This window comes from Lampris incognitus, chromosome 8 (assembly GCF_029633865.1).
Source record: "Lampris incognitus isolate fLamInc1 chromosome 8, fLamInc1.hap2, whole genome shotgun sequence".
NCBI classification, from domain to species: Eukaryota; Metazoa; Chordata; class Actinopteri; order Lampriformes; family Lampridae; genus Lampris; species Lampris incognitus.
In genome coordinates this window covers 44,124,777-44,152,541 of record NC_079218.1, presented here as the reverse complement: position 1 = coordinate 44,152,541, position 27,765 = coordinate 44,124,777, and the positions used below count along the sequence as shown (strand labels likewise).

General features: G+C 45.8%; 1 protein-coding gene across 1 annotated transcript; it reads left to right on the top strand.

Annotated features, from left to right (window-relative positions):
* Window positions 1–27,765, top strand: taok1b (TAO kinase 1b). The gene is made up of 20 exons (XM_056284158.1): window positions 1–170; window positions 365–436; window positions 6,874–6,975; window positions 7,096–7,141; window positions 7,334–7,430; window positions 7,658–7,771; window positions 9,149–9,240; window positions 10,692–10,785; window positions 11,642–11,723; window positions 12,422–12,589; window positions 13,101–13,313; window positions 14,446–14,580; window positions 16,132–16,368; window positions 16,874–17,002; window positions 17,610–17,693; window positions 19,158–19,277; window positions 19,458–19,697; window positions 22,277–22,489; window positions 24,501–24,683; window positions 25,183–27,765. The coding sequence occupies exons 1-20, from the start codon at window positions 39–41 to the stop codon at window positions 25,687–25,689; spliced, it is 3,060 nt and encodes a 1,019-aa protein (XP_056140133.1). The 5' UTR covers window positions 1–38; the 3' UTR covers window positions 25,690–27,765.

Below are 27,765 nucleotides of genomic sequence, written 5' to 3'. Positions count from 1 at the left end.
CCCCCTACTGTGGGCGAAAAGGGACTACATTAACTAGGATGCCCTCCTCTGTACGGGCTGGCAGCCTGAAGGATCCAGAGGTGGCTGAGCTCTTCTTCAAAGAAGACCCAGAGAAGCTCTTCTCTGACCTCAGAGAGATAGGGCATGGCAGCTTTGGAGCCGTCTACTTTGTACGTAAATTACATGTTGACAAAGATTGTACAGAGCAAATACACTCTTAACGTAAATTACACATCATCACAATGGCCACCTAGAACAATGCTACACTCAGAAGCAAGTTATCAGTCTCAGAAACCCGGAAGATAATAATTTTGCTTGTTTACAGGCATGTGTACTAGTGAGACTTGTTCTCTGTGTTTCCCAGGCACGGGATGTGCGCACCAATGAGGTGGTGGCCATTAAGAAGATGTCATACAACGGGAAACAGTCTAATGAGGTGAGAGGGCAAAACCACAAAGAGATAATGGTTCACATATCAGATCACAGTCATGAATACATTTTCATTGCAGATTAATTTTTACAGGTATTTTCTGTGTGTACAATAGGGGAAGGTCTCTATCACCAATTAACGTCTGAATATTGAAGGTAACCAATGTAGTTTTTGCCATTAGTGGTGCTGCAAAGCAGTGGGTCCATGTATTGTTTGCATCACATTTTCTTCCAGCACACATGCACGCCGCAAGCACAGGGTGACCTATTACACATATCTACAGAAAAAAAAAACACGAAGAGAAACAAACAAACAGGAAATAAGAAGAACACCATGAGAATTATGTTGACCACCAAGAGCGAAGCTGTAGAACCAAGAAAACAGACGGATGAAGGAACAGATACAGGAAGTCCTGGCTGGCGTTCAATAAGTCTTAGATATTGTTACCTAATTGCAGCCTCAGGCATTGTCAAGATGATCGCCCCTTTCCTGGGCAGGAAAATTAGGAAATTGTCTTAGAAACAAATACCGCACGTAAGTGTGGGTGCAAATTTTGTGTAAGGGCAAGTAAAATCAAACTTTACATAACAAACATATATGTAACACAAATTTGTATGGTGTATAAACTCTGATAATTATCTGTGCTAATGATGAACAGCTTTTCTATCTTCCATTCGTCATACAAGGGGATAGGATTGGTAAATGCTATATTTAGATTTTGTTGAGTACTATAAAACCAACATAGAATAACCTCAAATATACCTGCTGGACCTGCTCTCTGACCTCCGGGACTCTTTGGACCCTACCCCAGCCAAGTTGTAAAAGCCCTCTCTCGCTGACAGCAGCTCCACTTGGCGTGCCCCGACAATCTCTGACACCAGCACGACCGCCCCCGAACCTGACTCCACGACTGCGACCCTGAGATGTTGATGGTCTAAAGGAAGACCCAGCCAATTTACAAATGAAGATTATGCATTGTTGCACCAAAGCTAGTCGTGACAGATTTACTAGGCAATAGCAAACATTGCAAATTTTGCTCATTCTGAGATTTGATACACATTTTGGTCATGAAAAAAATTAGCAGTAACACTAAATAGGTGAATTTACATGCTTTGAACAGCAGCTGGTGTTAGCCGGGTGCATGATCGCTAACTTTTTATGATATGACCTTGGCTGAAACCAGCCACATGACAAATTGCTTGATAGCTAACCAAGAGAAATGTATTTTCCTCAAAGACTTGATGATGTCAGTCAAACGAAAGGTGAATGAGGTTTTACTCTCCGTTTCACTCGGTAACACTCAAGTCGACAGTTGGTGGTAGTAGTGCATCAATGTAACGTTAACGATCCAACAATAAAAAGAACAGAAGAAGAACATCACCAGTTGTAAATAATTCCGCTTCTAAAACGTGGGGAAAAAAACAAGGCTGTGCAAGTGACTTATGAGGTAGGCGATGTATAGCATACGTTTATAAGGCTTCAAGGACACACAGTGTCTTGGTGAGAAATTTTGAATTACAAAAACTGTTTTTACAAGGAAAACTACCATTGGGTACCTTTTAAATGTCAAAAAATGAAACTGCCCAGTATGCCGAGCATTTTCGGCTAATTGACATGGTAGCATGGGTTATATGCTATTATCTTCATCAGTTCATTTGACCTTATTGGAATGATGGCTTAAAGTGTTATAAGAGTAACGAGATCCACTATAATTACAACAGGAGTTTTCTCAAGGTAAGTGATTTGAAAATTATTTCCAGATAGGGTAAAATAATTTTCAAATCACTTACCTCACTAAGCCACAGTTGAATTCATTTTGCTTTGATTGGCTGTTAAGGTCTGTCTTAAGGTCTCTATGTCTTAAGGTCTGTGTTAAGTTCTATCTGTCTTAAGGTCTGTCTTAGGGTCTTTCTGATTTAAGGTCTGTCTGTCTCAAGGTCTTTTCTGTCTTAAGGTCTGTCTGAAGGTCTGTCTGCTTTAAGGTCTGTCTGAAGCCCTGTCTTAAGGGCTGTCTTAAGGTCTGTCTGAAGGTCTGTCTTAAGGTCTGTCTGTTTTAAGGTCTGTCTCTCTTACGGGCTGTCTTAAGGGCTGTCTTAACGTCTATCTGTCTGAAGGTCTGTCTTAAGGTCTGTCTGTTTTAAGGTCTTTCTGAAGCTCTGTCTTAAGGTCTGTCTGTCTTAAGGGCTGTCTTAACGTCTATCTGTCTTAAGGTCTGTCTTAAGGTCTGTCTGAAGGTCTTTTCTGTCTTAAGGTCTGTCTTAAGGTCTGTCTGTCTTAAGGGCTGTCTTAAGGTCTATCTGTCTTAAGGTCTGTCTGAAGGTCTGTCTGTTTTAAGGTCTGTCTGAAGGTCTGTCTTAAGGTCGTTTCTGTCTTAAGGGCTGTCTAAAGGGCTGTCTTAATGTCTATCTGTCTTAAGGTCTGAAGGTCTGTCTGTTTTAAGGTCTGTCTTAAGGTCTGTCTGTTTTAAGGTCTGTCTTAAGGTCTTTTCTGTCTTAAGGTCTGTCTGTCTTAAGGTCTGTCTTAACGTCTATTTAAGGTCTGTCTGAAGCGCTGTCTTAAGGTCTGTCTGTCTTAAGGGCTGTCTGTTTTAAGGTCTGTCTTAAGGTCTGTCTGTCTTAAGGTCTGTCTTAACGTCTATTTAAGGTCTGTCTGAAGCGCTGTCTTAAGGTCTGTCTGTCTTAAGGGCTGTCTTAACGTCTATCTGTCTTAAGGTCTGTCTGACTATCTGTCTTAAGGGCTATCTGTTTTAAGGTCTGTCTGACGCTCTGTCTTAAGGGCTGTCTGTCTTAAGGGCTGTCTTAATGTCTATCTGTCTTAAGGTCTTTTCTGTCTTAAGGTCTGTCTGAAGGTCTGTCTTAAGCGTGTTAAACAGCATGGTGCATGAGAAGTAATACTTGCAGCAGAATCATAATCGGAGCACATGAACACTTGGTGCATCTTTCATTTGCCCAAACTGATTTAGCAGTTGTTGTACAAATTAAACCATCGCCTTTGCTGCAGAAGTGTCGGTGAACTTATGTGGCCTGCCTACCAAGCGTTTCTTTGATATCATTGCAGTTCTGGTTTTCCAGAGCACTTATCCTTTCAGCCACGGGGAAAGTTGCTCCCCTCACAAAGTGACAAGCATACATCTCTTCGTGTATGACTCTAATCTGTATTTCCTGCGGATAACCTGGCGAGGGCCAGCAGGGTTATGTGACAAGATCTGTCTTGATTATTTAACAAAAGCATCAGAAGTACATCGGGCATTAACATTATCATTCTTTTTCCCAGTAAAATGTGATACCCATGAATGTAATGCCTTTTTGTGTCTCGCAAAAAGTGGCTGCAGCATGAAGGTGAAGGTGACGTTCTTCAGCGTAAGTGACTATTAATATAAGCGCTGTTGGCAAAGCGTGGTAGAGTTGTAAATAGTAGCCGTCCTGGCCGAGCTCTAGTCAGGTTGGGCCGGTTTCTAAAGACGGTGCCGGCCATGAAGTTCACAGGCTCATGGGATGGCTAAACCCTAACTGGCGGCGGCGAAGCACACGACTATTTTAGGAAACACCGATGTCTGTGTGAAACCCCGGCACGCACTTTGTGCTTCACTCAAAGAATGAGGCCAACTACAGCATTTGTTAGCATTTACCAACACAGATTTGATGCCAACAGTTCTCTCTCTCTCTCTCTGTCTCTCTTGCTCTCTCCCTCTCAATATGTTCACAAAACTTCACAATGAATTTATGCAATCATTTTCAATCTAAATAGCTTTTCTTTTTTTATTACTGTCAACGGAAAAGGCACATTCATTTCGGTAGTAGGTATTTCTTGATCACTGTAATGAAACCATAGCGAGTCATGGGTTTGATGCATCACGCTACCCCTAAAACCAACCCAGCCGATCGCTCTCCAAATGCACCAGAAATGACATAGTTTAAAGTGGCAGCGTTGCATCAATCTAGATGTAATGCTAGTGAATCGTGTCCATGCATGAGGTTGACCTCCCTGACAGTGTGGCTGCCAGACTAAGATGTTTTAACTTCCACCTCATAACACACACACACACACACACACACACACACACACACACACACACACACACACACACACACACACACACACACACACACACAGAATCTCACAGGGCCAGGGTCACTCCATTGTACACACTTTCACTGTCATCTGGTCAGATGCAGACTCCTTCTCTCATGATTTCAGATTAGCCATAATCAGATTATACTTAACCTGTGTGTGTGTGTGTGTGTGTGTGTGTGTGTGTGTGTGTGTGAGAGACAGACAGACTCTACTCCTATTCACACTGAAAACGATCTCATGAACTTCCCATACACATCCTCTCAGATTAGGAAAAAAATCTCGTTGCTTGAATGTTGTCAGGTTGTGTGTCTCAACTGTACTCAGCTGTCACTGACCATGCTTACATGCTGTTAGTCAATCAGTCAATCAAGTTGCATTTTTATAGCGCTTTTATAGCTGCAACAGCCACTCAAAGTGCATTACAATTAATTAATTCATACACACACACCATACACCGATGCAGTCAATAACCTCATTCAACTGGATAATTAAGGTTGTTCGATTAAAGCGTTACTAGACCATCAGTGAGTTTGCTGACATCTACAGGTTAAAAACCATATAAAAGTCAAAGCAGGATAAACACGGCTGCAGCAGACAACATTAATAATGGCTCTGTTTGAGTCAGGTGTGTCAGCATACCTATCAGCATTGACAGATAGAGCCAGCACTAACATTTGTCAGCAGCACTGTACATGCTGCCTCTTTGGCACATCTACAGCCATCCATTCATCCATCCATCCATCCATCCAGTATCCAAACCGCTTATCCTGCCCTCAGGGTCACGGGGATGCTGGAGCCTATTCCAGCAGTCATTGGGCAGCAGGTGGGGAGACACCCTGGACAGGCCACCAGGCCATCACAGAGCCCACACACACACACACCCAGGGACAATTTAGTAGGGCCGATTCACCTGACCTACATGTCTTTGGACTGTGGGAGGAAGCTGGAGCCCCTGGAGGAAACCCACACAGACACAGGAAGAACATGCAAACTCCACACAGAGGACAACCAGAGACAACTCTCAAGATTGGACTACCCGGGGCTCGAACCCAGGACCTTCTTGCTGTGAGGCAACCGCGCTAACCAGTCCACCACTGTGCCGCCTAATCTACATCCAACAGATCCATAATTAATGTTGTTAGCTGCAGCTGTGTTTATCCTGCTATGCTAACATCACAGAATACCAAGACCAGCCTGCCATGTTTTTGACCTTTTACCCGGTTTTTAACCTGCAGATGTCATCAAACTCACAAAAATGGTATAGGGTTTAGTATCTCTTTAAGGTGTCTACGTGTGTTTAATCTCTTCATGATGGAATTTTACAAGACTCATTGGACGATCGAACTATGAAACGAAAGTTATGTTGCGTGCAGTCCTGCTTCCAACGTTGTGTTCAAGACTTTATGGAAAATGTCTCCGTTTCGCACCTCCAAACCTTTTGGATCTTAAGCTCCTTCATTTTATTGAGCGTAGATGTTGTTTCAGTGTCCCTCCAGAAATGTGTCTGTTTGCTGTCTCCTCTTTTTTGAGAGGAAGCCTCACGACTATTTTATCTGGAACGAGATCCTGAAGAAGGGAACTCAAAGTCGAATAATAAATATTTACATCAACATCATCCTCTTCTTAATCTTTGTTTACTGCTGCTTGCTTGTTTACCTTTTCTGAGTCCGGTGCCAGTAGCAGGACTATATGCATCAGCAGAACCGTGAGTGAGGAGAATAGGAAGCATATTAAGATGTTTACATGGCAATTGCAATAGTAAAATTATTGCTAATTTGCACTTAAACATTCTGATTTTTAAATGGTTTTTGCTCAGGTCTCTCTGGGGTGTCTGGGTGGTGTAGCGGTTTATTCCATTGCCTACCAACATGGGGGTCACCGGTTTGAATCCCCTACAGACGCAGTTGGCCGTGTCTGTGGGTGGGAAGCCAAATGTGGGTATGTGTGCTGGTCGCTGCACTAGCGCCTCCTCTGGTTGGTCGGGGCACCTGTTCGGAGAAGAGGGGGAACTGGGGGTAATAGCGTGATCCTCCCACGCGCTGCGTCCCCCTGGGGAAACTCACTGTCAGGTGAAAAGAAGCGGCTGGCGACTCCACATGTATCGGAGGAGATGTGGTAGTCTGCAGCCCTCCCCGGATCGGCAGAGGGGGTGGAGCAGCGACCGGGATGGCTTGGAAGAGTGGGGTAATTGGCCAAGTACAAATGGGGAGAAAAAGGGGGGGAAATCCAAAAAAAGAAAGAGACCTCCATCCGAATAAAGAAATGAATGCATGGGGAAATATAAAGCCATTGAATGTGTCGTCTGGTTTTGAGGTTCTACATGATGTGAAAGGATCCGTCTTTCCTCTCTTTCCCCTTTTCCTTAACAGAAATGGCAGGATATCATAAAAGAGGTGAAGTTTCTCCAGAGGATTCGGCACCCCAACAGTATAGAATACAAAGGCTGCTATCTCCGTGAACACACAGCATGGGTAGGACAAGGACACTTACACAGTCTCTCTCTCTGTATCTCTCGTCCTATTGGAATATACGTATGTACGTGTTATGATTGTACTCTACATTTACCCTGCCTTCTGCTCTCCTCTGTGCAGCTGGTTATGGAGTACTGCCTCGGCTCGGCATCAGATCTTTTGGAAGGTTAGTAATGGCAGCTTTGCCTTCAATGTTTCACATGTCAAAACCAGATTTCATCCTTGCACTGTCAGCTGTAAGTGCCCCCCCCTAAGTTTTGGCTCATGGTAGGAGGTTTATTGCCACGTGGAACAGGAAAACCTAGTATTTGATGGGAATCAATAATTTGTTTTTGTTTTTTGCCTTTTTATCTTGCAGTTCATAAAAAACCCTTGCAAGAAGTGGAGATTGCTGCCATTACCCATGGTGCTTTACAGGGATTGGCCTACCTTCATTCCCACAACATGATCCACAGGTGAAGTGATTTTACAATCTCATGCTTTCTCTGTATATGTCTGAATTTCGTCTTACAGTAGGACTATCACTGAGGGATATCACCGAGTTGCTCGCACATTGCGGTTGTGAAGCCAATCTGTTTTGAAAAGAAATACATCACCCAGCAAAATGGATGCAAGTATGTTCAATGATGAAGCTATATAAACTGTATTCTTCTAATTGTTCTTTCTTTCTTTTGCCTTTCAGGGATGTCAAGGCTGGGAACATCCTGCTTACTGAGCCTGGGCAGGTCAAACTGGCAGACTTTGGGTCTGCCTCGATTGCATCACCTGCCAACTCCTTTGTAGGGACGCCATATTGGTGAGAAAATACCCAGCCCACGTTGCAGACATCCACTCTGAAAGAATACGGCATTTCTCTCCCCCAGATCTTACAATGAATCAAACGTAAACATGACAAATCAAGTTACTGTTCGAGGTTTGTTAGTCAAGTGTTGGTTGACTAAATTGCTTTGAGATTAAAACCCCAAATCCTCTGTTTGTGTTTGCATATACCCATGGGAGCATAGCGTCGCTAAATGATTTATTCAAATGCTTTGCGACTGCAGTTGGTTTGGGGCGAGCTAGGCTGAGGATGGAAAATTTACTGGGGACAATCCAGTCACAGAAATCCTGTTGCTCGACGTTTTGTTTCACACATCATGAGAAGGGCCATGGATTTGTCTAGATTAGTCTGAATAAAACAAGCAAAATTACTACTTTAGTAAATCTGAATTTCCCCGTATATATAAGTTGAGTGTATTAAATAAGTGAACTTTACCACTGTGCTGTACATAAAGTAGATAAAGTCTCATTGGGATACACAAATGGATTTAGCACACCTTCACTGACTTCATAAGATCCTCATCATTGCACAGACACAATTGGCCATGTCTGCAGGTGGGAAGCCGGATCGTGGGTATGTGTCCTGGTGACTGCACTAGCGCCTCCTCTGGTCAATCGGGGTGCCTGTTTGAGGGGGAGGGGGAACTGGGGGAAATAGCGTGATCCTCCCATGCGCTATGTCCGCCTGGCGAAACTCCTGTCAGGTGAAAAGAAGCGGCTGGCGACTCCACATGTATCAGAGGAGGCATGTGGTAGTCTGCAGCCCTCCCCGGATCGGCAGAAGGAGTGGAGCAGTAACCAGGACGGCTCGAAAGAGTGGGGTAATTGGCCGGATACAATTAGGGAGAAAAAAAAAAGGGGGGGGTCCAAAAAAAAGATAGACTGTCAAGCTGATTTGACTGTCGTCCAAAAAGACTTAAGTGCTATAATAAAATCTAAAGGTGCTTCAACAAAGTTTTAGCTTAGGGGTGTGCACACTTATGCAACTAGTTTATTATAAGTTTTGTATTTCTTTTTTTCTCTCTCTGATATGTTTCACTTTAATAGGTTGCAATTTCAAAAAAAGTGGGAAAAGTTCTGACATGATTTACTTTGGATTCATTTTTTTTACATTACATAAACCTGCCATTTTAACAGGGGTGTGTAGACTTTTTATATCCTCTGTACAACAGAGGTGCAAGTTGATTGAATTCAGGTAGTACAGTGATATTTCTTCCCTTCTAGCAATCACATAATGGTTGACAGATTTCATGGTCTTATGTCTTGCACTCTACTTTCTGTCTTTCTCTTTATCATCTGTTACCTCCCCTCTGCATGTCTCCCCAACTCTCACCTCCTCCTCGTCCCTCTCCAGGATGGCCCCGGAGGTGATTCTGGCTATGGACGAAGGCCAATATGATGGGAAGGTGGATGTCTGGTCCTTAGGAATAACCTGTATAGAATTAGGTGGGTGTTCATTGTCATGTCTAGAATAAGGAACACTTTATGTGTCATTTTATTTCATGTCCATGAAATCAAACGAAACATCGTTTCCCCCAGCCCACAACAGTGCAATACAAAGACAACACACATATTCAAAAACTACAAGAACACATTTATCCAAACTAACACATATATCCAAACTAACACATATATCTAAACTAAACCAAAAAAAATCACTGTCCAGGAGAACAAATGCCAGCCGATGACTGTTGGAACAGCTGGACTGCATGGGCTAGCAGTTAGCTTAGCCTGCCCCGTTTCCGTGTCCTGTCAGACCACCCTCAGTGTTTCCTCTTCGGGCGCCACTCCAGGCAGCGGCCGTGGTCCTTGGGCCCACCGGACGCAGCAGACCAAGCTCTCCCAGCCAATCCAACGCTAGCTCTCCCAGCCCAACACCTTCAACACACTTCCCCGCACTCCACACGACAACACTAAAAACACAGTCAATGCTAGGCCAGACCGCCCTCGGTGTTATCGGAACTGCCGGTCTGCATGGGCAAGCAGTTAGCTTAGCCTGCCACGCTTCCGCGTTCTGTCAGACCACCCTCAGTGTTACCTCGTTGGGCACAGCTCCAGGCAGGGCTGTGGTCCCTGGGCCCACAGGATGCAGCAGACCAAGCTCTTCCAGCTGATCCAGCGCCAACTCACCCAGCTATCAAACGAAGACGCAAACTTAGACGCAGACGTGAACAAAGACACTGCATGGACGGTACTGGGTGAGGCCGCCTCAAACGTGAATTCGCGCCACCATCTTCCCACACCGGTGCTGGGTGAGGCTGCTGCAAACGTGAATTTGCGCCACCATCTTCCCACACCGGAAGCAGAATGTGACTGTTGTAATACTTGTATTGGTAATCATCCTCCTACATTTTCAAAAGATTGAGTATAAACCTGTAGAAACACTTAGTTTCTACCCTACCATTTTGAAAATGATTGGTCTGCAAGGCTGAATTTTTTTATGTCTTTAGAATCTCATTCCCAATTTACATTACTATCCCACAAACATGAGTACCAGCTAATGCTATAATGCAAATGCTAAATGTATGTCATAGTGATTTGACCTAATAGGGAACCCAAATGTGAAACAGCGACTCTTGAAGTTTCTCTTGTTGTGCTTTCCAAACCATGAATGGAATTTGGTTCTTAAGGTACTTTTTATGACAGTTTGATCAGCTCAAATGATGCACACATCCAATTTTGTTGTACTTGGCTATCATTTACAGGCATTGTCCGGCTTATTACATTATCATTTGGTTTTTGTCATGTTAAGTCTAGTTTGGCGGGTACAGTTTGACCCTCTGATGGGACACAGTGACCTCCATGAGATTAACTGGCGAAGTCTAAATTGACCCGACATGTAAATCATTGCTACTTTGCCAAATTGTGCTAACTTCGGTTTTTCCTGTTTTTTCTAGCGGAGAGGAAACCTCCTTTGTTTAACATGAATGCAATGAGTGCCTTATACCACATAGCGCAGAATGAGAGTCCTGCACTGCAGTCCAGTGAATGGTGAGACACACACACACACACACACACACTGCTCTTGAGAAAGATTTAATTGGGCACCTAGGTGGCACAGCTGACTAATATGCTAGCATCCAAATCCCAGATTGAGAATCCTGTTGCTGCCTCTGGCTCAGCCGCCTAGGCACCTCAGGCAGTGCAGTTGGTAGTGCTCCTGAGTGGGGAGCCAGCAGGGTGTATGTCCCGCCATTGCAACTAGTGACTCATACTAGTTTTGGGGTGCCTGTACAGCTGCAGGGGGATCCTGGAGAAATAGCGTGAGCCTCCACATGCATTATGTTCCCCTGGAGAAACCTGCAGCTGGCAGGTGAAAAGAAGCGGTCAGCGACTCCCAAGTATATTCAAGGATGCTCATATCTAGTCTACGCCCTCCACAACCACTGTAAGGGATCATGCAATGGCAGGACTACAGGTGAACAAGGCAACATTGAACATGTCAGAATTGATGTGAAAACTGGAGAAAATTTAAAAAAAAGAGAGAAAATTAAACATTAACTAAACATCTTCAGTATGCTAAAGGTTCCTGCCTTCAAACCATTGATATTCTCTAAAATGGCATCTCATTACTGAAATCTCTCTACCTTGAATGACCAACAGGTGCACAGGTCAGGACTCAAAACCATATACACAAAACAACTTCTCTATAGTTTGGCATTATTATCAGTATTGTTATCTTTATTATTATTTTAATACTCCAATATATATCAAAAGCATTTTACCTCACTCAGTTGCATTTGTATTTTTGGCACGTGGAATCTTTATCAGATGCTTTAGATTATAAACTCAGAGTTTGAAGATGATTTTGTCTAGTCTCTCATCTTCTATTCTTTGTCTTCTGCAGGACGGACTACTTTAGAAACTTTGTCGATTCTTGCCTTCAGAAAATCCCCCAGGATAGACCACACTCTGATGATATGCTGGGTGTAAGAATACACACATACACACACACTCACAGATGTGCATATACAGAGGCAGAGAGCGGGGTCAGTGTTAAACTGAAGATTGCCAAGCCTTCTGGTGTTAAATCTCTCTAATGTTTGCTCTCTGCTCTGTCCCCGTAAGCTGCTATTTTTATTCACTAATCTTCTACTTCCTGACACACATGCACATTGTAAACCTGCAAGCACATACAAAACACCCGTGCACACTGGAAACAAACGCACATAACACAGAGAGCTTGATTGTGTCACTGGGGAGCGGCCATGAGTACTTTAGAGATGCAGATGCTGTAGTCATCATTAAGTAATGGAGCAGCTGTCAGTTACTAGTGGACTCACTGCCGCTAATGGATCTTGTCCTTGGTGTGTAACACCATTGCACACAATATCTTCTTGTTTATAACCATTACACTAGTCTCTGTTCTTACACAGAAATAATCACAGTATGACTTCCTTGATGAGGTTTAGATTCGACCAAAAAGGGTCTGCATCCTGGGAGTTAACTGTCTTGGGCTTATATATTGACTATATAATCTCTATGATACCTTCCCCTAAAGCAAGTTATTGATCTTCCCTGTTTTGTTTTCCTCCATCTCTACCCTCTCTTCCACCTCCTCTTGTCCTTTCACCCCTCCATGGTCCTGTTCTTTCTGTTTCTTTCTTCCTTCTGCCTGTCCTCACAGCATGCTTTCCTGCAGCGGGAGCGCCCAGAATCTGTGTTGATGGACCTGATCCTGAGAACCAAGGATGCAGTGAGAGAACTGGACAACCTGCAGTACCGTAAGATGAAAAAGATCCTCTTCCAGGAGGCTCATAACGGGCCCACGGCCGAAACGCAGGATGGGGATGAGGTGTGTGTATACAAGCATGTCAGTGTATGGGTATTGTACTTTTTGGGTGAACGTGCTTACAAGATGAAGACCACAATGTAAGAATGACATGTTCTGTATATTTAGTTTGAAGAAAAATGCAAACTAGTTAGGGTTAATAATAGGGTTCCCCTGACCAAGGTAATAGGAAAAAGAACTGGAGATGGTCCCCGGGCGCTGCACCACAGCTGCCCACTGTTCCTATACAATAGGATGGGTTAAGTGCAGGAAACAAATTTAATTGTAACCTGTACAATTAAAAAATAAAGTGGCTTTCTTTTTCTTCTTCTAACAAATAGATGGGTAGATAAATTGCCCACAGGCCCAGTCATTACACTACACCAAGTAATTAACTAAGCATGTGTTTGCCTGTGTGTCTGTGCTTTTCTTGTCTGTCTCTTTGTGTATCTCTCCCTCTCTATCGACTCTTTCTCGCTGTCTCTATCCCACTACTCCCCCCCGCCCTCCCTCCATCTCTCCACTATGTCTCCAGGAGCCAGAGAAGGAGAAGGGCGGGGGTCGGACGGGAACAGTGGACAGCCTGGGCAGTAACCAGTCAATCCCCAGCATGTCCATCAGCGCCAGCTCCCAGAGCAGCTCTGTCAACAGCCTAAACGAAGCAGCCCAGGACAGCCGCAGTGAGCTGGATCTGATGGAGGGGGACCACACTGTCATGTCCAACAGCTCAGTTATACACCTTAAGCCGGTGTGGAAACCATTTCTTGTTGCATTTAAACACTTTTCTTTAAAAAAAAAAAAACGTTACTCATAACCAATTTCTGGATACATGCATATTTTTCTTTTTGGAAAAAAAAATGCAGTCAAGCTCTCAGAAAGTTGAATCAGTTCATTCTGGACACAAACTTTAGTGGGAGAAATATTTCATCACTCATTTAAGTGACTTCGTCAGTCTTAGCTGACTGCAGGTATCCCTGACCCTCTAAACCACACAGCTGGATAACAACCAAATCCGGCACAGTTGCGTCACAACTGAAACCAGCAATCAGTTTCATATGCAAACTGCCGTGACCATTAATTAGCGTTAAAATGGCCACGTGTACTATTCACAGAGGATTTGAGAATGGTTGCAATCACAACATTGTAAGATGGCGACAGATGTACTCTTAGGCCCCCCAGGCCCGGTTCAGGGATGGTCGTTCCCTCTTCACATAGATGGCCTCTTTGACTCGCCGTTCAAACCAGTGTTCCTTCCTATTCCCATTTTTATTACTGTTCTCCAGTCCTTTGTGACTAGTACACGTGGCCATTTTAACTCTAATGGTCACGGCAGTTTGCATACAAAACCAACTCCTGGTTTCGCTCATGACACAACTGTGCCATTCACAGTCATTATGCAGTTTATAAGGTTGGGAATACCTGCAGCCAGCTGAGACTGACGAAGCCACTCAGATGATGAGCGATGAAACATGTCTCCCACTTGAACGTTGTGTCCAGATGAACTGGTTCAACTTTCTAGGGATTTCCTTACCTGGCTTGTCGAGCATCCATCAAGGCATCCAAGCTGTCTTTCAAAGCTGTCCTACTTAAGAGCACAGCCAGCATTACACCTGCTAACAAAGCTCAACGTGACGCCAGCCACTGAATCACAACACAGATTTGGACTTTTGTTTGCTTTGGGCAGTTGAACCTTTGTACCTGTACAAATGTGCAAAGCAGTTGTCTTGGACAGATAGAGCTTTTGTTTCAGTGGTATTTCGGCGTTCATCAATGTGCGATTCATTCGTTGTTGTTCCCCTCATCTCTTTTTGTCTCCTCTTTCTCCATCTTACATATTATATTTACCACATTGTTGTGATAATGCTGTGCTGCATCTCTAGGAGGAAGAACAGAGTTATGGTGAGGACCAGGCTGCCAGCAGTCAGCCCTCTGAGCCCCAGCCACCCCCAGCTCAGGGCCCCAGGAAGCACTACCGCAACAGAGAGCACTTTGCTACAATACGCACAGCCTCGCTGGTGAGAACACCCCTATGTCACCTTATCTGTTGCTGTGCCCTGTATGACATAGCCTATTCAGACATGGATGTATAGCGGTCTATTCCGTTGCCTACCAATGCGGGGATCTCTGGTTCGAATCCCCGTGTTACCTCCGGCTTGGTCGGGCGTCCCTACAGACACAACTGGCCGTGTCTCTGGGTGGGAAGCCGGATGTGGGTATGTGTCCTGGTCACTGCACTAGCGCCGCCTCTGGTTGGTCGGGGCACCTGTTTGCGGGGAGGGGGAACTGGGGGGAATAGCGTGATCCTCCTACGCGCTACGTCCCCCTGGCGAAACTCCTCGCTGTCAGGTGAAAAGAGGCGGCTGGCAACTCCACATGTATCGGGGGAGACATGGTAGTCTGCAGCTCTCCCTGGATCAGCAGAGGGGATGGAGCAGTGACAAGGACAGCTCGGAAGAGTAGGGTAATTGGCGAAGTACAATTCAGAGAAATAGGGGGAAAAATCCACACAAAAAAAAGAAGAAAAAGAAATGGCTGTATAGTTACTGTTCATTTTAAAGTTTTCCAGGATGTGCCTTCTTTGTTGCACTATCTGACCTTGACACTTGATGTAAGCCCCCTGTTGGGCGCTCACTAGATGTCCCTCTACAGCTAAACCCATATTCCATGTTATCTTTTATTACTGTTGGTCTGGAACTTAGACAATATCATACCCACTTAAAGGACTAGCTCTTAATTCAGGATTCAAAACTCCATAGAATTAAATTAAAAGTTTACATATCATGGGGCGTCTGGGTAGCGTAGCGGTCTATTCCGTTGCCTGCCAACACGGGGCTCACCAGTTCGAATCCCCGTGTTACCTCCGGCTTGGTCAGGCATCCCTACAGACACAGTTGGCCATGTCTGTGGGTGGGAAGCCCGATGTGGGTATGTGTCCTGGCCGCTGCACTAGCGCCTCCTCTGGTCGGTCTGGACGCCTGTTCCAGGGAGAGGCAGAACTGGGGGGAATAGCATGATCCTCCCATGCGCTACGTCCCCGTGGTAAAACTCCTCACAGTCAGGTGAAAAGAAGCGGCTGGCGACTCCACTTGTATCGGAGGAGGCATGTGGTAGTCTGTAGCCCTCCCCGGATCGGTAGAGGGGTGGAGCAGCGACTGGGGACAGCTCGGAAGAGTGGGGTAATTGGACGGGTACAATTGGGGAGAAAGGGGGGGGGGATTTTCCATATCACAGATATGCCAATATTATAAATAATTGCAGAAACTAATAGAAAACACAGTTTATGCATCCCAACAACCTCAGTGTTTACTTGTGCGTTTACTTTTTTGTATATATAAGGTTATACTTTCATCGTCTAACACATCAGGATGTGTGTTGAAACTACATAAGGTTCACACACACATCAGGATAAGTGTGTGAACCTCCATAGGGGTCTGATTTTCTCACACTCTCAAATAGTTTCTTGTACTCTTATTATAAAAGGTACTTCTGAAGTACTGAAAGTACCCCTGGTACTGCATCCAAAATGTCTCCACCCTGCTAACAGCTCATTGTGTCCATCACTACAGGTGACCCGTCAGATGCAGGAGCATGAGCAGGACTCAGAACTGAGGGAGCAGATGACGGGCTACAAGCGCATGAGGCGGCAGCACCAGAAGCACCTGATGGCCCTGGAGAACAAGCTGAAGGGGGAAATGGACGAGCACAGGCTGAGACTGGACAAAGAGCTGGAGAGCCAGAGGAACACCTTCTCCCAAGAGATCGAGAAGCTGCTCCGAAAACACCAGGCAGCCATGGAAAAAGATGTACGTAGACACACACATGAAGAAAGGCACACACACATTGTTTAAATCACTGAGGAGGGGGTTTTCAGTAGTATATGTAACAAAAGACGTGTGCTTAATAGCCCAAATAGTGAGAACAAACAGGACATGCATAGAAACTAAGGGGGTGTGGCACGGCGGTCTATTCTGTTGCCTATCAACACGGGGATCACGGGTTCGAATCCCCATGTTACCTCCGGTTTGGTCGGGCGTCCCTACAGACACAATTCACCGTGTCTGCGGGTGGGACGCCGGATGTAAAAGTAAAGTAAATGAAAAAGTAAATGAGGGATATGTTGGTAATTTGACCAGCATGTTGTGTTGACAGTAAAAATTACAAAATGGATGTCAAATACAAACTTGGCCCTGATGTTATAGAATCTCTTCTTATCCAAGACATTTGAATATTCATATGGTAAAAAAGTCCTCCTGTGTTTTCAAGCTTGTGTGTGTTTGCATGCTCACTGTATTCCTGTGTTTGATCTAGCTGAAGACGTTCACCAATGACGAGAAGAAGTTCCAGCAGCACATCCAGGTCCAGCAGAAGAAAGAGCTCAGCAGCTTCCTGGAGTCGCAAAAGCGGGAGTACAAGCTGCGCAAGGAGCAGCTGAAAGAGGTACACACAAACACACAAATTGGTTCTCTAAGCATCTGATCCATTTTTAATTTTACAACTCAAGTTCGGGTTGCATAGCGGTCTATTCTGTTGCCTACCAACAAGGGGATCGCCGATTCGAATCCCTGTGTTACCTCCAGCTTGGTTGAGCGTCCCTACAGACACAATTGGCCCGTGTCTGCGGGTGGGAAGCCGGATGTGGGTTTGTGTCCTGGTCGCTACACTAGCGCCTCCTCTGGCCAGTTGGCACGCCTGTTTGGGGGGGGGCTGGGGGGAATAGTGTGATCCTCCCACGTGCTACATCCCCCTGGTGAAACTCCTCACTGTCAGGTGAAAAGGAGCGGCTGTCGACTCCACATGTATCGGAGGAGGCATGTGTTAGTCTGCAGCCCTCCCTGGATCGGCAGAGGGGGGTGGAGCAGCGACTGGGGCAGCTTGGAATAGTGGGGTAATTGAGCAAGTACAATTGGGGAGAAAAAATGTGTGTGTGGGGGGGGGGGTCTATATCAGTCAACAAACATCTGTACACCGATATGTTGAATGCCCCTGTTCTGTCCAGCTAGTTCTCACTGTGCTTGTAAAAGATGATTTTCACTGGTTTGGTCAGGAACTGAGTGAAAATCAGTCGACCCCCAAGAAGGAGAAGCAGGAGTGGCTATCCAAGCAGAAAGAGAACATCCAGAATTTCCAGGTCAGCATTCGTTGGGTTTATAAGTTAACTTGGTTTATAGTTAAAAATTAAAATGTCTATGGGCAAGTAAAGTGAATGAATGGTGAAGCATCTAATTCTCTTGTGGGAACAAAAACTGGAAGTGTTTGAATTCAGTTGTTTTGCAGGTGATTCACTTTTTGTACAAATGGTAAAATGGTATATTGTAATTGTGGAGTTTGCTTGTTCTCCCTGCGCCCGCTTGGGCTTCTACCATTTACTCCAGTTTCCTGCCACAGTCCAAAGATATGCGTGTTAAGTCAACTGGAGTCTCTGGATTGGGTGTAGGTGTGAATGATGTGAGAGCCCTGCAGTGGACTTGAGACCTGTTTAGAGTTTCTCTTGTCTTTAGCCAGCTGTATGATGGGGCAGGCTCTAACTCCCGTAAGTGTGAGTTGGATTAAGTGGATTTAGATGATGGATGAATAGTCACATTTTGATTTCAAATGAATTATGTCAGCGGCAGAGTGGCGTAGTGGTTAGCACGGTTGCCTCGCCGCAAGAAGGTCCTGGGTTCGAGCCCCAGGGTAGTCCAACCTTGGGGATCGTTCCGGGTCGTCCTCTTTGTGGAATTTGCATGTTCTCCCCGTGTCTGTGTGGGTTTCCCCCAGGTGCTCCGGTTTCCTCCCACAGTCCAAAGATGTGGGTCAGGTGAATTGGCCGTACTAAATTGTCACTAGGTGTGAATGTGTGTGTGTGTCGGCCCTGTGATGGCCCAGGGTGTCTCCCCGCCTGCCACTCAGTGACTGCTGGAATAGGCTCCAGCATCCCCACGACCCCGAGAGCAGGATAAGCAGTTTGGATAATGGATGGATGTATGGATGCATTATGTCATGTTGGATATAATTACCCAAGCACCTGAGCATATTGTAGATTGAGATATTAGCTCTGAGTCCACTCGATTGCAGATAAAGCCCAATTTTGATTTTATTTCATTTTGTTCAGACAAACAGACTATTATCATATTATTAGATATATACATACATTACTATCATCATACACTTGTAATGACCAAAGAGCTGATTTCTAGTGCAGACGTGTCTGCAGCCGCCACAGATTTTGTGCTGTGTGGAAACCTAGACTAAGTATAGCTTTTTCAGTTCTATGTTAACTGGTGTGAGACCAGCGAAGTGGTATGCAACAAAGTAGCACTAGTTCTTAATATACACTTACGGTAAGCAAGGTAACTCTGTAGCTAATGGGCTAAAAGTGCTAATATTAGGCTTCTTTGTCATGTGTAATTTGGATATTTCTTTGCTCTTCAGGTGTTAATAGACAGCAATTGTTGCTTGTGTGTCCCCTTTTTAGTTGTGTACAGTCAGCAAAGCATCACGTTTCCACATACTCTGGACAACTTGTCTTTAGGGAGGGATTTACATGTAGAGTGTGGTCATAATTGAGATGGAGAGATCCAGTGTTTTGACGTGAGGTCGTATCAACCCCCAGGCGGAGGAAGAGGCCAACCTACTGAGGAGACAGAGGCAGTACCTCGAACTGGAGTGTCGACGTTTCAAGCGAAGGATCCTCATCGCCAGGCACAACGTAGAGCAGGACCTGGCCAGAGAGGTGCGCTCTTCAATATCTACTTCCTGTTCCTAGTGGCAGTGATTGATCAAAGTCACGGTCCAACTGCCCTGTTCATTGTTATGTGTTACTGTGCTGTTTTGTCCCACTTTTGGGTTTGTTTGTTTAATGTGTGTAACACATTTAAGAGAAGGTTGTTCATATCTCTCTCTTGTGTGTCAGGAGCTGAATAAGCGACAGACACAGAAGGATCTGGAGCACGCCATGCTGCTCAGGCACCACGAGTCGATGCAGGAACTGGAGTTCCGGCACCTTGGGACGATCCAGAAGGCACGGACCGAGCTCATCCGGACGCAGCACCAGACGGAGCTCACCAACCAACTGGAATACAACAAGAGGAGGGAGAGGGAGCTCAGACGCAAGCATGTCATGGAGGTCCGCCAGCAGCCAAAGAGCCTCAAGGTACGACCCCACACACACACACACACAAGACGGTTACCCTGGATTTGTGAAACTCTTGCACATGCGCACTTGATTCAGTGCAGTAGCACTTCACAAGCGTTAGGTTAAGTTATGGTTACGTAAAAAAATCCCACGAGAGTTTTGCAAATCTAGGGTTACCATCTAGACACGGACCTTCTCGCCTTGGCCTACCTGCATGTGAAAACAAAATGCTTTTGTCACGTGTGATGAACAATACGATTTTTTCTGAGTCTGACTCGATCACAATCTCACGTTCAACGCGCTAATGTTAACGTCTAACGTTACAATATCCGAAATGGCAGAAAACGATGCATCCACGGAGATCAGCACTCCTGACCGTTTAAGAAGCGACACGTGGTAAAGTTTTTGGATTCCCATCAACAAACAGGAGAATAACAAATAAAGTTTGGTGATCACAGGAAGTTGAATCAGTTCATCCGGACACAACGTTTATTGAGAGAAATGGTTCATCACTCATCTAAGTGACCTCTTCAGTCCCAACTGACTGCAGGTACCCCCACCCTTATAAACAATACAGTGGTATAACGACCGAAACCAACGACTGGTTTCATATGCAAATAGGCGCGACCATTAGAGTTGCAATGACCGTGTGTACTGTTCACAGAGGATTTGGGAATATTTGCAGTCACAGCATTATAAGATGACAACAGATGTACTCTCACCCCCCGTGTCAGCTCTTCTGTGTTGTGCCGTCCTCTTCGCCAGCGTCTGTTTGGTTTCCCCAATGAGGCCATCTATGTGAAGAGGGAACGACCAACCCTGAACCGGGGGGGGGGGGGGGGCTAAGTGTACATCTGTCGCCATCTTACAATGCTGTTACTGCAACTGTTCCCCAATCGTCTGTGAATGTTTTCATTCATCCAGGTCATGGTTATCCAAAGGAATTGAATCGAGTGCAACTGGACTTGGTATATATCCGTGAAGACGTTTCGCCTCTCATCCAAGAGGTTCATCAGTTCGTGCCTTTCTGACTAGACCAAGCTAGTCTGACTGGCTGGTGATGAGACTCAGATATTTATCCTCTTTGGAGTCGTTATCAGAGGTATTGATATGCGTGGCTCTTTGTGATCTGATGTTAAGCAGCAACGGTCATTGGGGGTGTTAGTTTCGACTTCGTTAGTGCTCCATTCAGTGGTCATGAGTTGTTGGAGCCGTTAGTGACCGAATGTTGTTCTTGGAGCCTAAGCTTCTTGACTCTCCTGGGTAGAGATGAAAGGACGGCATTGTAAGTGGGAGATAGGTGGTGTCACAGTCCTCCTCCTATGTTGAGGGATGGTTTTTCCAGTTTCGCATAGATGGCCATCTGTCAATATCAATACCTCTGTTAGCATATCAATACTTCTGTTAGCGATGGGCGTTGCTACACATTGGAACACAAAGAGCCATGGACATTGTTAGCTCTGATAACGACTCCAAAGAGGATAAATATCTCAGTCTCATCACCAGCCAGTCAGACTAGCTTGGTCTAGTCAGAAATGCACGAACTGATGAACCTCTTGGATGAGAGGCGAAACGTCTTCACGGATATATACCAAGTCTAGTTGCACTCGATTCAATTCCTTTGGATATTCACCAATCCTCTGGATAGTACACATGGCCTTTATAACTCTAGCTAATAGTCACGGTAATTTGCATATGAAAGCGATCATTGTTTTTGGTTTTCGGTATCGTTTATAAGGGTGGAGGTACCTGCAGTCAGTTGAGACTGAAGAGGTCACTTAGATGAGTGATGACACGTTTCTCTCAGTGAACGTTGTGTCCAGATGAACCGATTCAACTTCCTGTGATTTCCTTACCTGGATTGTTGAGCACGCATCGAGACAAAGATTGGTGATGTTGGAATGAACTCTAGTGGACAGAACGTATAACAACCACATGCTGATAGCGGCATTGGCAATGCATGATCTGTCTGTAGGTAAATATTAATAGTAGGATAAATTTGAGCATTAAAAATTCAAACACAATTCAAATATAAAAATGAGTAAGGAATTACCAAAGTCGAATGGGGGGTGATGCTGTGAATAAGAAACTAACACCAGTTCAAGCCTACCTGTCGGCACTGCGTTCATGCCGCCAAAGTGTCCATGAGAAGACGCCAAAGCCCTTCTAGCTCACCCCCGAGCTCCACTACAGTGACCAGGCATCAGGCGCAGCCTTTGAATGCGTGTTTCCTTTCGAAGTAATCAAAGTTGCTCCGCTGCCTGCGTTGTGTTCGTTATGCGTTGCTTGCAATGGCTGCATCCGAGCTAAAAAAAAAAAAATCACCAAGGTTCAATTCTTAATGGCTGACGAACTTGTTCTTCGTGGTCTCCCCCCCCCCCCTTCAGATAGTTTGTTGCAATAATGAGAAATAAAGTTGATCCTGGTTGTTTTCTGGTGTATCGACTCACTTTTTACACTACTTTTACATGTAGGGGAATGTCGTGTAAATTTACACGACATTCCCCTACATGGGTGATTAGAGTAAATGTACTTTTAAGCTTTCATGTCCCCTCACTGGACTTCTCACTTCCTTTCCCTCCCCTTGGCTCCCCTAGTCCAAGGAGCTGCAGATCAAGAAGCAGTTCCAGGACACGTGCAAGACCCAGACAAGGCAGTACAAGGCCCTGCGGAACCACCTGCTGGAGACCACGCCCAAGTCAGACCACAAAGCTGTGCTCAAGAGGCTGAAGGAGGAGCAGACCAGGAAGCTGGCCATCCTGGCCGAGCAGTACGACCACACCATCAATGACATGCTCTCCACCCAGGCTGTGAGTACCTGCGCAGTTGTCTGGTTGGTCTGGAAAAGAGTTTGAAAAATGTTAAGGATTTTTTTTTTCAAAGCCTTTAAACATTTTCAGAATTGCACAATATTTTTTGATTATGATCAGCTGAAGACGGGTACACTCTATCCTGTAGTCATGCCGCAGAGGAATTGGGTGGAGATACAATTTTAAACACTGACCAAAATCTATCAGTCCTTTCATAAAATGAATGTCTGAAAAAGGGAATGGAAGCATCAAATTAAAAAAAAAAGAAAAAGAAAACATGGAAGAGGTCCTTGATATGCATTTAGATGAGTGCTGAGCTGCTAAGATCTCTTCAGAGTAATGGGAATTTATCCATTGTGAGCCTTGCACTGAATGTGAGCTTCTGTTCCTATGGTAACCTGTGCTCCTGCATTTACTTGCATTACTACATGGCTTTACCATGACGATCTCATCCATTATCTGCAGACAACTTTTTGGACATTACTCCCTGCATTTTGTTCTGTTATACCCCTTTCCCACCGGCCAAAAAACCTGCTAACATCTGGCTTTTTTGGCCAGTGGGGAAGGTTACAGTCGGCATTCAGTCCCGGGTCAAATGACTCTGCAATAGACACGGGTTTTTATCAGCTCTGGCTCCGATCGGCATTGATGGGAACAGGACATTAGAGTTTGTTTTTTTTTGTGGATCCCCCCCCCCTTTTCTCCCCAATTGTATCCAGCCAATTACCCCAGTCTTCTGAGCCATCGTGGTTGCTGCTCCACCCCCTCTGCCGATCCAGGGAGGGCTGCAGACTACCACATGCCTCCTCTGATACATGTGGAGTCGCCAGCCGCTTCTTTTCACCTGACAGCGAGGAGTTTCGTCAGGGGGACATAGCGTGTGGGAGGATCACGCTATTCCCCCCCAGTTTCCCCTCCCCCCCAAACAGGCACCCCAACCAACCAGAGGAGGCGCTAGTGCAGTGACCAGGACACATACCCACATCCGGCTCCCCACCTGCAGACACGGCCAATTGTGTCTGTAGGGATGCCCGACCAAGTGGGACGCCACATGAGGATTTGAACCGCCGATCCCTGTGTTGGTAGGCAACGGAATAGACTGCTATGCCATCCGGATGCCCCCTGTTAGAGAAAACTTTGAACTTGAGTTGTACATAGGGCAACCAAGGGCTCATTTTGAGGTTGTCCCACACAAAACTGAGCCAAACCACCAAGGTCAGGGCTTCATTCTGCTACTGACTGCAGTAAACAGTGATTTTGAATCATCTTTGTGTTGCTCTGGTGTTTTGTAATTGAATCAAGCAACAGAGTAAAGGTCATGATAAGAAGAGTAGTTTACAAACACCAGTTGAATGACTGGAACACAAGGCTTGATGTTGTCAGAAACATCTCGGCTCAAAAAAACTGCAGACCATGAAGTTGATTTTACAAGTAGAAATCCAACGTTATTCAATATGTTTTGAAGGTGACATGGCATGGAGAACAATTACATGTTTGAAGAGGTAAGTTTAGCTAGTTTGGCATCTAAGGTAAGGACTGGCTGAATTTAAAATTCAAGCCCTGAATCACTATTTGCAACTCAGAATGACTCTCTCTCTCTCTCTGTTTCTGTCTGTCTCTCTCCATTAGACTTCTGTACATACCAGGTTATCTGTCTGACACTGCTTCAGTTTGTCTTAAAGTTACTTTCTTGACAAGGTGTCCCTTAAAAAAAGAGATCAGTGAATCGAGAGGGACCACCTTAGTAAAATGCAGTTATTACTGAGGTGAATTCTCCAGATGAGAAGCCCACAGTTGCAAAAATTGTAAATCATCTCAGGACGATGCACATTAGAGGTATTGAAAATAAAACACTGTGTGAGGCATTAGCTCTACATGGGGGGGGGGGGGGGGGCTTAGTCATGAAAACGTTTTTGTCCATCTTTGGTTGTTCACGTTTACTCGTAATTTGAGCATTGTTTGCTCTGTCTCTCTCTCTCTCCGTGGTTCCCCTGTGCCCGCCCGTCCTCAGCTGCGGCTGGACGAGGCCCAGGAGGGGGAGTGTCAGGTACTGAGAATGCAGCTGCTGCAGGAGATGGAGCTGCTCAACGCCTACCAGAGCAAGATCAAAATGCAGACGGACGCCCAGCATGACAAGGAGAGGAAGGAACTGGAGCAGAGGGTCTCGCTGCGGAGGGCTCTACTCGAGCAGAAAGTAAGAATGTCTCCACTGTGTATGTTTACATGTCTAGGGTTATTTAGTATGTCAGGATGATTGGGGTGGCACGGTGGCGCAGTGGTTAGTGCGGTTGCTTCATAGCAAGAAGGTCCTGGGTTCGAGCCCCGGGGTAGTCCAACCTTGGGGGTCATCGAACCTTGGGGGTCGTCCTCTGTGTGGAGTTTGCATGTTCTCTCGTGTCTGCGTGGGTTTCCTCCCACAGTCCAGTAGGTCAGGTGAATCGGCTGTACTAAATTGTCCCTAGGTGTGAATGTGTGTGTGTCGGCCCTGTGATGGACTGGTGGCCTGTCCAGGGTGTCTCCCTGCCTGCCGCCCAATGACTGCTGGGATAGGCTGACGTGTTCCGGTCCTGGTGGTTTTCACACATTTGGACTTTTCCTTGACATTTCCAACACAAATGCACAGAATCTGTATTTAAGGAAAGAAAGTGTACATTTTAAAACCGTTTCTCTGTCCATTGTGTTTGCCTCCCCAGATCGAAGAGGAGATGCTGGCTCTGCAGAGCGAACGCCTGGAGCGAATCCGTTCGCTTCTGGAACGCCAAGCCCGAGAGATCGAGGCCTTCGACTCTGAATCGATGAGGCTGGGCTTCAGCAACATGGTCCTCACTAACCTGGCTCATGACTCCCAGAGCGGCTGGGGGGGAGGAGGTGGCGGAGGACAGGGTGCTCATGGGGGAGGCCATTGGCCTGGAGGGGGAGGAGGAGGGGGCGGTGGAGGTGGCCACCACAGCAGTCACCACCACCAGGGGGGCTCCAGCTCTCAGCAGCCCTGGGGTCACCCCATGCTGGCTGGGGGCCCACCGCCCTGGAGTCTCCACCACCCTGGAGCGGGGAGCCAGAGGGGGAGCGGGGGAGGGGTGAGGAACAGCCCGCAGGCTATGAGGAGGACGTCATCGGGGGGGAGGAGTGAACAGGGCATGAGCAGGAGTGCCAGCATCACCTCCCAGATCTCCAATGGATCCCACTTGTCATACACCTAGACTACACAAAAGACACTCACTCACACGCGCACACACACACACACCACACATACAGCTCCTGTTATACCCTGTAGTGAATTTTAAAACACACAGGCTGCACAGTAATCACACCGGGGATCTTTTTGGAACATTTTTTCCCTTGGCACAGTCCCTCTCAGTTCCCCCTTACATCTTTTTATTCGTTTAATGCTTCCAGGGGACTGTGGAAACCCAAAGGCTTACCCCTGTATGGCTCAGGGCCGTAATGCAATATGCCATAGAAAGATAGTGTCTTGCAATGTAATTTTTTTTTTTTTTTTTTTTTTTTTGGTCTTAGTCTGTGTATTTCTCTTTGCCATAGTAGTGTCAGTTGCCATGGGCCCGGACAAACGTCTCTGTATTTCGACTGACCTCACATGCAGTTATCGGTCAGGAATTTTACGCTTGCAATGCAGTATGCCATCACCTGAACCTCATCCGAGGTAAAGCTGATGCGCTCAAATCAGTGTCGTTCATTGTAGTGGGAGTAGTTCTAGTGCCAATGGGGACGACCATGAACAGGATGCCAGCAGGATTATTCCCAAAAATACTTACCTGGCAGGGGAGATGCCATCATCAAGGATTATTCCCAAAATCACTCTCACGGTGTGATATTATTTTAGCTATTGATCTTTGTTATGTTGTTTTCATAAAACTTATATGTTGGTAGTGGTCTTAAAGAGATTACTATTGATGTGAAATAGAAGGTATTGAGAAGTGAAGAGGTGAAGAGAGGTGAAGAGACGATGTGAGGTGAGAGGGACGGGGTAACAGAACGATGGGTTCGATTTCAGAACGGTTCAGAGTAAGAGAGAGAGAATGTGCAAAATCGCTGTGCGTGCTGAAGGTGAATGCCATCGGTGTATTGACCGGATTTATTACCGTACGAACTGTGTCCATTGTACACTGTGTACAATTTGTTGCTCAAAGTACCATTTGTATACGTCACTGCGAACATGTCAAAAGCAGAAGCGACAAGTTGGCCACCTCCTGGTTAGCTTAAGTGTTTGTACCATGAGGGGTTTTCACAGAGTTGGTGCCAGAAAACGGTTACAGGAGGTAAGATAATAGGATTAAGTGGCCAATCGGGCTTACATTTTGCTTAGTTAGTTAGGGGAGAAAAACAGATTATTGATACGCTGTAAGGCTTTCGGGGTTCAGTCTTGGTGTTCCACAGGCCCCTTCCCTTTGATTCACACTAGCCAAGAGCTAATCGCTAACCGGTCAGAGGGATGCTGTAGCTTTAACAAGTTCCCTGCTCGACAGCCATGGGTTTAATACAAGTGATCTACCCTCATTCACTTACAGTAGCTCCTGATCTAATGTCAGTCTTGATTGGTGGTAACTATGCAGTAAAAATATTACTTTTTTCTTCTTCTCACAAATCTAAAAAAAGCCTGTTGGCTTACCTCAAAGATGCAAGGACATTTACTTTCCTTCTAAGCATATGTCCTCTCCCGGACCGGGCCAATGGATGCATGTCCTGAAAGGGGTCTTAAACCCAGAGGTGTCAGAGTGGGACTCATCTGAATCGGGAAGTTTAGTTTTTTTTTTTAATGGCGATACATTCGGTAGTTTTCGGCGAGGATTGCTCCTAATGTCGCTCAATGAGGGTGGAAAAACCCGAGTCCAGTCCTCTCATGTCTCCCTGTGCAGCAACACTTTGTCTCCATAATGGATAAAAACATCTCGGCCTGTCGTTACTATCGTCCTGACAAAGCCGCCCTGAAAAGTCTTCCCTGCGTACCTTGCAGTGGAAGCTTTCTTGGTTTATGACCGCTGAATGTCCTGACGGGTGGATGGGTGGTGATGCGGTGGTCTCCCCCGCCATGCCCCTGCAGCCTTCCCCGGTCTGACACCCTGCTCTGTCTCACCCCTGATTAACCCCCCCCCACCCCCCTCCTCATCATCATCACGTTGCAAAACCTCCAGCTACCACCGACCTCCCTGCTCCCCCTTCGCCTCCGCCTCCTCCCTCAACCGGAACCTGGTCTGGTCTCCACCATCCTCCGTGGGAAGAACTTTACAGCCAGGTGAAAAGAAAAAAAAAAAGGAAAA

Coding starts and splice junctions, on each gene's coding strand:
- taok1b (XM_056284158.1), top strand. CDS start 39: ATGCCCTCCTCTGTACGGGCTGGCAGCCTGAAGGATCCAGAGGTGGCT. Junction 12,590..13,100: donor AAACGCAGGATGGGGATGAG/GTGTGTGTATAC, acceptor CTATGTCTCCAG/GAGCCAGAGAAGGAGAAGGG. Junction 17,694..19,157: donor AGAACATCCAGAATTTCCAG/GTCAGCATTCGT, acceptor ATCAACCCCCAG/GCGGAGGAAGAGGCCAACCT.